Source organism: Camelina sativa, chromosome 10 (assembly GCF_000633955.1).
Source record: "Camelina sativa cultivar DH55 chromosome 10, Cs, whole genome shotgun sequence".
NCBI lineage: Eukaryota > Viridiplantae > Streptophyta > Magnoliopsida > Brassicales > Brassicaceae > Camelina > Camelina sativa.
The window spans coordinates 2,598,819-2,609,766 of record NC_025694.1 but is presented as its reverse complement, the minus strand read 5'-3'; the positions used below and the strand labels follow the sequence as shown (position 1 = coordinate 2,609,766).

Genomic DNA, 10,948 nt, shown 5'->3' with positions numbered 1-10,948 from the left:
AACGTAACTCCAATCTATGTGTTTGTCACTGTGTCTTTTATCAGTTACTACGGCTTATTCTCGGAATCTTGGCATTTCAGGGAGCAGCAGTGGCGTATGTGGCTGATATTTTTAAGGTGCCTACGATTCTAATAAAAGGTGTGACTGATATTGTGGATGGCAATAGACCAACTTCTGAAGAATTTTTGGAGAACTTAGCTGCAGTCACTGCCAAACTTGATGAGTCACTTACCAAAGTGATTGACTTCATCAGTGGTAAGTGTCTCTCAGACCTCTAACAAGTCATAATCAAAACCGTATGTTTCATCGATAAGGTTCACGTATGTGCATTGGGAGAAAAAAGGATATGAAGATTCAAGCAAAGGGCATAGGTAGGGAATAGGTTTGAGCAGAAATTTCATTTTATCTCTTCACCTTTCCTCATTTGTTCTTCTAATTTTTGCTGTCTCTCATATGATGATCCATCATACATGTAGAAACTCAGCAAATTTTGATACTCAACAACAGAATCAGAAATTTTTTTAGCCATAAGAGCAGAATAAAAGAATCTCATCGACCTTTTCATTCCATGGGGTTGATATTAGTGTTTACTCTTAACCATACTTGAACTAGCAAGAAGCTTTAGTTAATTTCAATTTCAGTCTTTTTAAGTGTGAAAATGTACAAAGACTACTATAACTATAACACACCCAAAGACTATGTATCAAGAGAAAATTTTCGAAGAATTGGAGTTGGGTTTTAGAAAGAGCCAATGCAATAAACATGAAGTGCCTGAATCCTACACCTAATCTTCACCAAATATCAACTAGACAGAAACACCGCACAAGATGCAGGTCATAAACTGCAAAAGCTGCAGTGTATATATATGCCTTCATTTTGAACCTTTTTGACAGACCCAAGATTTGAGTCTTTGACAAGAGAAAACAGATAAGAAATGGGAAGCATCGATGCCACAGGATTGGGTTCAGAGAAGAAATCAAACCCGGGGAAAGCGACAATTCTTGCTCTCGGGAAAGCCTTTCCTCACCAGCTAGTGATGCAAGAGTACTTAGTCGATGGCTACTTCAAAACCACCAAATGTGACGATCCTGAACTCAAACAGAAGCTTACTCGTCTCTGTAATGTCTTCACTTTAACCTCGTTATTTTAATTCTTTTTATCTCATCTTGTAAGCTCCTGAGAACTGAGGTTTGTTTGAACTGTTCGTTTGCTATATACAGGCAAGACAACAACGGTGAAGACAAGGTATGTTGTGATGTCGGAGGAGATACTCAAGAAGTATCCAGAACTTGCCATTGAAGGAGGATCCACAGTAACACAGCGTCTCGACATCTGCAATGATGCAGTGACCGAGATGGCAGTAGAAGCCTCCAGAGCCTGCATCAAAAACTGGGGGCGTTCTATTTCGGACATAACTCACCTGGTCTATGTCTCCTCAAGCGAAGCTCGTCTTCCTGGTGGGGACTTGTACTTAGCCAAGGGGCTTGGACTCAGTCCTGACACACACCGTGTTCTGCTCTACTTCGTCGGTTGTTCTGGTGGCGTTGCAGGTCTCCGTGTAGCCAAAGACATAGCCGAGAATAATCCGGGCAGTAGAGTTTTGCTTGCCACGTCCGAGACAACCATCATTGGGTTCAAACCCCCAAGTGTGGATAGACCTTATGATCTTGTTGGGGTCGCGTTGTTTGGTGATGGAGCCGGAGCTATGATCCTCGGATCCGATCCAGACCCGATATGCGAGAAGCCTCTCTTTGAGCTTCACACTGCAATACAGAATTTCTTGCCTGGTAAATAACCATCAAGTGTTATGCATCCTATTATGCCTATAACTTAATATTTCTTGATAAACTTGGATTGCATTTTCATGGCGCAGACACAGAGAAGACGATAGATGGGAGGCTAACGGAACAAGGGATAAACTTCAAGCTAGCCAGAGAACTTCCACAGATAATAGAAGACAACGTGGAGAATTTTTGCAAGAAGCTAATAGGAAAAGCGGGACTGGCTCATAAAGACTATAACCAGATGTTCTGGGCGGTTCATCCAGGTGGACCGGCCATCTTGAACAGAATGGAGAAGCGACTTAACCTGTCGCCGGAGAAGCTGAGTCCAAGCAGAAGAGCTCTTATGGACTATGGAAATGCGAGCAGCAACTCGATCGTTTATGTGTTGGAGTATATGCTGGAGGAGAGCAAGAAAGTGAGGAGCCTGAATGAAGAAGAAAACGAGTGGGGTCTGATTCTGGCTTTTGGACCTGGTGTTACATTCGAAGGCATCATTGCACGAAACCTTGATGACTGAACAAACTGTGAAGAGTAATAATTGGGTTTTTCGTTTTTACCTTGCAGATCAAGAAAGGTCCCTTTCTGCTCTGTAGTCATTTCAATAGAGAGAGAGAGAGAGAGAGAGAGAGAGAGAGAGAGAGAACGCATATAATAAAAGACATGAAGCTAAACATATTATGTTTAAATCTTCCATAGTCTAAAAATATTTCACAACGCAAACAACGTAAAATGTGCAATTGAAAAAAACGAAGAAAGAGTCGTTATCAACATTAAAGCCAGGAATCATGATCAGGTGCTTCTTAGCCCATCTCTTTCTAATGTTTTCAACAAGTCCAAGAGTTGCATCTTCTCATAACGGGTTTCATCTGTTTGTCTTCCTCAAGAGAAACCATACCGACATGTGACGGATCTTCCAGCATCATCTTGGCTACTAAGTATCCGGCTATTGACCAAGTCTGGTTTTTACGTGACTGTTTCCCCACGTATCTCCCTACCTTTCCATCATAGTATTCAGGCCAATGGTCCTTATGAAGCCTAGCCTCTGCTACTTCAATTGCTCGTCTTGCTATTTGAGGTCGACCAGTTTTGATACAAGCAGCCGTCAAAAGCCATAGCAGCACTGTGCATCCGTAAACATAATTAGTTAATTACATCTATAAGGGTCAGATTAGCCTTTTACTAAGATTAGGATACCACAGTTGAACCAGACGAACACTGGGACAGGAGTGATTCATTTGTAGTCCAATTAAATGAGGAATAGAAGAAGAAGAAATTTTACCTGGCCAAGATCCTCCATTATGGTAGCTCCACCGAGTGTTCTTGGGATCACAACCAGTTACTATTCTCCATTCATGGCTTTCTATTGCGGGATAGCAAACTTTCAGTGGCATTTCTCCAACCAATTCTTCCCATCGAGATTCTATGAGATCCATAATTGCTGTTGACTGTTCAGGAGTAGCCAAGGAAGACAATATGGCTATACAATTACCCAATGCAAACCATCTGAAATCCATTCTTGCAGGGCTCACGTTGCCGATAAAAAACCCTCCGTGAGGCGGCATAAAGTCAAAAACCCATTCTGGAAGAGAATCAGGGATCACGTTGAACTTGTTGACAGCAGTGTGAGAGTATTCCTCTGTCTTATATCGGTAAATGTCATTAAGCTGCTTCGAGTCTAGCCAAAAGTAGCTCCTCATGTGGTAGCTCAATGCATGAAGTCGCTTAACTATCTGTTCCACCATTTCCTTACCTTCTCCGTCATGTTTAAGCAGGAGCAATGCACATCTTAAGGCCATAAAGAAGAGGGCTTGAATCTCTATAGGGTAACCATAAACTCCCTATAAAACAGAGAACACAATATTAGAAAAATGGAAAGCTGATGAAACAGCTAGCTCAAAACTGTATCCTCTTAGAAAGAATCACTAGAAATAACTATATAAAGAAAATTTGCTGCTCACCATCCTACGATCAATCATACTGCAACCATCTGCGCATAAGAGAGTTGGAAAGGTATCAAATCCCTCAGACAGACACAGGCTCAGTATCAGCCGTATACCCTTCTGGCATTCAGGCATGTCAGCAAGGGAAGAGTCTCCTGTAGATTTTGTGTATGCTCTGAGCAGTATAATCCACCAAAACCCAGAATCAACTGGCGCGACCCTTCCAATTGCACTCTCGCCAAAATCAGCTATTAGTGTTTCGTGGTTTCTAACAGGATCATGGAAAACTTTGAAGCTAGCAGGCATAACTCCTTCACCAAGCTGGAATCTATCAATCTTTTTCTCCCATGATTGAAGACGAAGAGTCTTTAAAATGAAGTTTTTTACAATATCTGGCTCTCCATTCATCAGGAACGCTAAAGCACTTGGTACAAAATCTCTCACGAACACCTAAAAAAAAGATAAAGTCAGCAACATAACCAGATCAACCAACATAAAAGAAACATGACAATTAGAAGATTCTTTCTTCACCTGATCATAGTTGAGTTTTTCTTCAGAATTATCCACAGCAGCAATAGTCCCAACAGGTTGACCACGAAAGTAAACCATAGAGCGCCTCAAAGCATCCCAGGCCTCACCAACCATCGGATGAGACTCAAATCCAGGGAGTGACCTAGGAGTATTGAATCCAGACCTCCTACCACCAACGCTAGGCGAAATCACATAATCCGCATGATCATGGACCCGAGGAGCATTAATATCTGCGTTTCTAAGTTGTGGTGAACCAGCTAATTCAGTAAGAGACCTTTCATCAAGTGACCTCAGTCTATCAATATTCAACGGCCTTGGCTTCTCTAGCAACTTGGAGAAATCGAAGTCATCAATATCTTCCACTGTAAACGAAGAATCTGCAGCATTCTTGGCCTTCCCATTCTGATGATTCGCATCTACACTGATATTAAAAGACGACATTGCTCCAGACTGATTCAAAAATATTAGCCAATTACAAGTCCAACGATCATGCCCTGCATTCACATAAACCGATCAGATCCATTTAGCTCGCAATAACAGAACAGTGAATACATTCAGAAATTGAAGGAAACAACACCACAACAATGCCATGATCAAAACGTGAGTATACAAACTGGATTCGGCATCTTTAGTTGAAACGACTGTTCTATACAACGGGATCAATCACAAACCAAAACAACAGCAATTGAACGATATAAATCATGGAAACGTCGGGAATCCAAATAATATCAAAGAACAAGAAAACAATCCCGAAGAGATTTGCGACATCACGCACAGAAGAGATCGATAACAATAAACTCTCGCTCGGAGAGATCCAGCAAAAAAAACGAAGCAGGGGGGGAAAAACAAACTTGATCAACCGTAAATGTTTTCGTAACCAGAGCAACACACGCGTAGAGAGATCACGAACCTTGTTAATCGCAACAAAGCTTCGTTTCGTTCTCTCTCTATCTCCTTTGTATAAATCTTGAAACTGAGAGAAGCGAGAATTATCACTCTGATGAGTCCGATGATATATACAAAGTGATTGAGCGAGAAAAGAGAGAGAGAGAGCCGAAACGGCCAAAGGTAAGACGAATCAGCTGTTGAGCTTAAAGGAGGATGTGGGTTCACGTGTACGGATGAGATGTGACTGTGACGGGAAGATTGAGGAAGAGCACAGTAACTCTAGCGATCGGAGGGGAAGGTGAAGTAAACCCTTTAAGGCCATGCATATTATATGATTGCACGGAGGTTTGTTTGCTTTTTCGATAATTTTATTTGTATCCATTTTTTTTTTTTTTTTTGTTAATCAAAAAGATAAATACTAAATTACTCTATATGGTTTTTTGAGATTTACTTACTATATACTTACAAGTTAAATTAATGAGTGACGTGTAGGAGTATCTTTGCAGTGAGTTAGATGTTTGGTTGTCCACGTGTACGATGGCAGTGGATCTCGTGCCCTGCGCATCCCTGCTGCATTTTGTTTGTTTTTTTTTTTGAACTTTAAATTTTAGTAGTTTTGGTAAGTTTGTTAGCATTTGAAATTAGAATTTTTTTAATCATTGTTGTTTGTTGATAATGACAAGGGAAAAGGTCGTATCGGTGGTCGTTGCTAACGTTGGAGAACGAATATTACTGGATAGATCATAATATGATTATTATAAAAAGAAAAAAAGATAAACAATGATATTGTCTACTGGACAACTCCAAAAGTCTCTTTTACGATGATGCTTTGATTTTATTTAACTTATGGATTTTGGAGATATAATAGTACTTCTTTTGTACGATTATTCTAGTGTAGACAAATTGTGTGATTATATGTAAATAGTGGATAAAATATGATGAAAATTGTGGAGTGGAGGATAGATTCCGGCCGTATGTAGACCATAGTTAGGAGTCGCTTGGGGTCTAAAAAAACCTTATATGAATAAGAATCACTTAAGAATTGATGATGCATATTGTACGAAGGTAGTTTTATTCGGTTTGCATTTTCACACAATGATGTGACTTGAAACATAATCTCAAAATAATCACTTTGGCAAACAATACAAAGTGGCCTAATCTAGTTCAAAACAGTGAAAACCTCACCTAAATAATCCCACCAAGGCATAATCAGTCTCATATCCACGTAAACATAGTCTCAAAATAATCACTTTCAGCTCATGATTACTTATCCTCATCATAAAACGTTGACGTCCAATGTAGCCATGTAAGTCATAAGTAAGATCATTCATTCATATTGTTTCGATCATTCGATGATAATAAGATCGTGAATCTAGTAAATATCCATTCGTAGTATCGTACACAAGTGTTCACGTGCTGATAGATAATCACCACCAACCAACATGAATGGTCAATAGAATCGAAGAACGAGTGTGGCAACCCAAAAGAAAAGAAAAAGAAAAAATAGAAGTAGCCAATAAAATAAGATAATGGGCTTTTTGCTTTCGGCCCACACCTAAACTTCAACGCCGTAATGTGGTCGGTCCATCTAAAATAGTAATAATTATGAGGGAGCCTCGGATCCACGCGACTTAAACCCTAGTCAGATTCGATTTAACCACGGTTAATCTTCAAACCCTACACGTGTCTTCAATCGACGGCCATTAATATAATTTCCTTTTTCAGATTCACCGCTTTAAAAAACTAAATCCCCTCTCTATAAGAACCCTAATTTCAACATCTTTCAATTCACAAACCCAATCTTCAATTCTTCGATTTCTTCTCTCAATCTTTCAAATCTCTCCCCTAAAAAAAAAAAAAGAAAAATGCCGAACCCTAAAGTTTTCTTCGACATGAGTCTAGGCGGTGCATCCGCCGGTCGTATCGTGATGGAGCTTTTCGCTGACACTACCCCAGACACGGCGGAGAATTTCAGAGCTCTCTGCACCGGCGAGAAAGGAGTCGGGAAGATGGGCAAGCCACTTCACTACAAAGGTTCAAGCTTTCACCGTGTGATTCCTGGGTTCATGTGCCAAGGAGGTGATTTCACCGCCGGGAATGGAACCGGTGGTGAATCGATCTACGGAGCTAAGTTCAAAGACGAGAACTTTGTCAAGAGGCATACCGGGCCTGGTATTCTCTCCATGGCTAACTCTGGTCCCAACACTAACGGATCTCAGTTCTTCATCTGTACTGAGAAGACCTCGTGGCTAGATGGGAAGCACGTTGTGTTTGGTCAAGTCGTTGAAGGTTTGGATGTGGTGAGGGCGATTGAAAAGGTTGGATCTGATTCCGGAAGGACATCGAAGCGTGTGGTTGTTGAGAATTGTGGTCAGCTTTAGATCTGAGAGTGTGTGTAAGAGAGAGAGACCTTGATCTTTTTTTTTTTTTTTTTTAATGAATAATGGTGTCTTTTGCTTTTGGTTTTGTTGTTTCTACTTCCTTCCTCTCTAGTTTATCTAGGGGTTTGAGTGTTTTTCTGATTTGGGATTGTTTCCAGTTTGTAAAAACCCTTTGTGTAGGGTTTTGACTACCTTGAATAAAATTACAAGCTTTTTAAATATTGTTATCTCTCTACCAAACCAAACAAAAAAAAAAAATCACAACTTTAGAGTCAAACATGGATCTGTGAGAATGACACAATTAAGCGATTTGCCGTTGACAATTTCTATTCTCCACACCACATACATGATGCTCAACTCAACATTCTCGATCGAAGAAGCTACCATTGAAGACATTAGACTTGCTTTCAATGAGAAAAGACTGACATCAAAGCAGCTCGTGGAGTTGTATCTAGAAGAAATCTCGAGACTCAATCCGGTAGTCAACGCAGTCATCGAGACGAATCCAGATGCGTTGACCCAAGCAGAGATCCTAGACAGAGAACGTGAGCTTAGAGACGACGTCACCACCGAGCTTCCTATCTTGCACGGTGTTCCGATTCTCCTCAAGGATTCCATCTCTACCAAGGACAAGCTTAACACCACGGCTGGTTCGTTGGCTTTGCTTGGTTCAGTTGTGCCACGAGACGCTGGTGTTGTCAAGAGACTGAGAGAATCTGGTGCTGTGATCTTGGGCAAAGCCAGTTTAAGCGAATGGGCTCATTTCCGATCTGATTCAATCCCAAGTGGTTGGAGCGCTCGTGGCCTGCAAGGAAAGGTCAGTTTTTTCATTCCTTCATATTCATTGCTCTAACTGGATCAAAATCTTACCAAAAAGTTTAAAGCTTTTTGTAACTTAAGACTCAAGAAGTGGTATGTTTGAATGCTGCAGAATCCGTACGTTTTAGCAGCGACTCCGTGTGGATCAAGTAGTGGATCAGCTATATCAGTGGCGGCTAATCTTGTGGCTGTGTCAATTGGGACTGAAACTAATGGTTCCATTCTCTGTCCTGCGAGTCTTAACTCGGTGGTCGGGATAAAACCGAGCGTTGGGCTCACGAGCCGAGCCGGGGTGGTTCCTCTCTCCTCGAGACAGGACACTGTTGGGTGAGACTGAGAGCACACACCATTACTAGTCTACTTCTATTGATTTTTCATACCATTGTGCCTTAGTTTCGTTCTTTCTTTTTATTGTGTGTTTGCAATGTTAGGCCGATATGTAGGACGGTTTCAGATGCTGTTCATCTCCTTGATGCTATTGTGGGTTATGATCCCTTAGACGAAACCACAAAGACCGCGTCCGAGTTCATACCCCAAGGCGGTTACAAGCAGTTTCTGACAACTAGTGGCCTCAAGGGTAAGAGATTAGGGATTGTAAGGCAGCATCCTTATCTTGAGAATCACATCGAAACATTAAGGTAAAACATGTTTTAAGTTTGGTGATATCGATTACATTGTCATTCAATCATATCGACCTAAACATCATTTGCTTTTTCTTCGGTGAAGACGAGAAGGTGCGATAGTAATTGACAATCTATCAATACCAAACATCGAAGTGATTAGGGATTGGACTGAGAGCGGTGAAAAAATGGCACTTTTGGCTGAGTTCAAGATGTCCCTCAATGCATATCTCAAAGAGCTTGTCGAATCACCAGTCCGGTCCTTAGCAGATGTTATTGCCTACAACGAGAACTTTGCTGAACAAGTAAGTACTAATCTTTAAAAAGAAATTTGACCTTTTCAGTATCTGAATTAGTGTGATCATTGAATCGAAAATAAAAAGGAAATGGTGAAAGAATGGGGACAAGAGCTACTCCTTGCAGCAGAAGCCACTAATGGAATTGGTGAGAAAGAGAAAGAAGCGTTGCAGAACTTGGAAGAACTTTCGAGCAATGGAATCGAGCAGCTAATGAAAGAAAAATATTTAGATGCAATAGTGGAGGTTGGTTCAACGTTGAGCTCTGTCCTCGCCATTGGAGGCTATCCAGGAATCAATGTCCCTGCAGGGTATGATAGTGACGGAGTTCCATTTGGGATTAGCTTTGGAGGATTGAGATTCTCAGAGCCAAAGCTCATTGAGATTGCTTATGGCTTCGAAAAAGCAACTCTCATTAGGAAGCCACCCAAGTTCGAAGCTTAAAGGCAGTTGTAGTCATACCAGTTGCTGATATGGTATGGAGACCTTGATCTTATGAAGAATGGTGGCTTGCTTTCGGTTACTTCTTCATCTTTCCTTTTATTTCTATCAACTTGTTTGTTAGATAAACATTACCCCAGCTCTGAATCTTAAATGTAATCGTTTGTTTCACAAAAGCTATATGTACATGAAATTTTCTTACTTCTTTGAAGAAAAAACACAGGAAAAAGTGAAAGAATGGGGACAAGATGTGTTCATTGCAGCAGAAGCCACTAATGGAATGGAAAAGTTAATGAAAGAGCAGAAGTTAGATGCAATAGTGGCGCTTGGTTCAACATTGAGCTCTGTCCTCGCCATTGGAGGGTATCCAGGAATCAATGTCCCTGCAGGGTATGATAGTGAAGCAGTTCCATTTGGGATTAACTTTGGAGGATTGAGATTCTCAGAGCCAAAGCTCATTGAGATTGCTTATGGCTTCGAACAAGCAACTTTGATCAGGAAGCCACCCACAGGTAGGCTCTTGTAGACAACAAAGTTGTTGATTTGGAAACATATCTTTGGTAATTATTTTCTTTCTTTGTATTGGTAAAATGTATCTGTGTTATGTTACATTTCTTTGTGGAAAGGAAATAATTTACAGATATGACTTTCTCACAATAAAATGATCGTTCTTTTCCCCTTTGATGAATCTTAAAAGTTACAAAGTTCAAACACTAAGCTTGGGGGAGAAATCTGAACTTACAAAAGGGGCTGAAAACTCGTCCAAACAAGCCATCCTAATACGCTCTGGCGTCGCTGGACTCTCCAGAGGGAACCAGTCGGTAAGACCCACCTCGGCTCTAGCCGCTTTAATCGCTTCCTTTATTGCAAAGAAAACAGATGATGCAAGAAAGAACGGTGGCTCACCCACTGCTTTAGATGAATGTATTGCCTTTATATTCGGATTCCCCTGAGTTAATGGAGTAAATCTTAGGTTCAGCTTCACATGTGTCGCTACCAATATAAAGCTTCTTCTTATAGTTGCTTACCTTGAGAAGAGAAACATTGAGGTTGAATGGCATGTCGTTAATAGAAGGTATTTTGTAGTTTCCGGGTCCGCAAGTGAGTAAACTTCCTGGTTTGATCCATTTATGAGCTGCATCTCCCCATTTGAGTTCTTCTAAAGCTACCCAACCCAGTCCTTGTACAAACGCTCCTTCTATCTGTAAATAATGATTTCAGATACAACACTATTCTTTTAAAAGATTG

General features: G+C 40.8%; 6 protein-coding genes across 9 annotated transcripts in view; 4 read left to right on the top strand and 2 right to left on the bottom strand.

The window, feature by feature from the left end:
* On the top strand, positions 55-2,340 carry LOC104716651 (type III polyketide synthase B-like). Its single transcript, XM_019231346.1, has 3 exons — positions 55-1,118; positions 1,221-1,787; positions 1,874-2,340. The coding sequence occupies exons 1-3, from the start codon at positions 935-937 to the stop codon at positions 2,299-2,301; spliced, it is 1,179 nt and encodes a 392-aa protein (XP_019086891.1). The 5' UTR covers positions 55-934; the 3' UTR covers positions 2,302-2,340.
* Positions 2,437-5,460, bottom strand: LOC104716650 (probable alkaline/neutral invertase B). Of its 2 annotated transcripts, none has more exons than XM_010434070.2 (5): positions 5,166-5,460; positions 4,256-4,749; positions 3,743-4,174; positions 3,064-3,622; positions 2,437-2,904 (listed from the first exon to the last, which is right to left on the bottom strand). In XM_010434070.2, the coding sequence occupies exons 2-5, from the start codon at positions 4,694-4,696 to the stop codon at positions 2,609-2,611; spliced, it is 1,728 nt and encodes a 575-aa protein (XP_010432372.1). In that variant the 5' UTR covers positions 4,697-4,749; positions 5,166-5,460; the 3' UTR covers positions 2,437-2,608. The 2 variants fall into 2 exon arrangements, with proteins under 2 accessions (XP_010432372.1, XP_010432373.1); XM_010434071.2 differs by lacking the exon at positions 5,166-5,460 and adding an exon at positions 5,107-5,127.
* LOC104716649 (peptidyl-prolyl cis-trans isomerase-like) lies at positions 6,909-7,743 on the top strand. Its single transcript, XM_010434069.2, has one exon. It carries the CDS (start codon positions 7,009-7,011, stop codon positions 7,522-7,524), a length of 516 nt encoding a protein of 171 aa, XP_010432371.1. The 5' UTR covers positions 6,909-7,008; the 3' UTR covers positions 7,525-7,743.
* On the top strand, positions 7,795-10,341 carry LOC104716646 (putative amidase C869.01). 3 transcript variants are annotated; one of them, XM_010434067.2, is made up of 6 exons: positions 7,795-8,341; positions 8,456-8,670; positions 8,775-8,981; positions 9,070-9,268; positions 9,347-9,735; positions 9,924-10,341. In XM_010434067.2, the coding sequence occupies exons 1-5, from the start codon at positions 7,817-7,819 to the stop codon at positions 9,701-9,703; spliced, it is 1,503 nt and encodes a 500-aa protein (XP_010432369.1). In that variant the 5' UTR covers positions 7,795-7,816; the 3' UTR covers positions 9,704-9,735; positions 9,924-10,341. The 3 variants fall into 3 exon arrangements, with proteins under 3 accessions (XP_010432369.1, XP_010432368.1, XP_010432367.1); XM_010434066.2 differs by having other exon boundaries at positions 9,913-10,341; XM_010434065.2 differs by having other exon boundaries at positions 9,347-10,341.
* Positions 9,888-10,226, top strand: LOC104719978 (glutamyl-tRNA(Gln) amidotransferase subunit A-like). The gene has a single exon (XM_010437956.1). The coding sequence runs from the start codon at positions 9,888-9,890 to the stop codon at positions 10,224-10,226; it is 339 nt and encodes a 112-aa protein (XP_010436258.1).
* Positions 10,257-10,948, bottom strand: part of LOC104716647 (xanthine dehydrogenase 1-like) — an 8,780-nt gene continuing 8,088 nt past the window's right edge. Inside the window, 2 exon segments of the mRNA XM_010434068.2 lie at positions 10,257-10,649; positions 10,729-10,902. Of these exon segments, the coding sequence (XP_010432370.1) occupies positions 10,407-10,649; positions 10,729-10,902 (417 nt within the window). The 3' untranslated portion in view covers positions 10,257-10,406.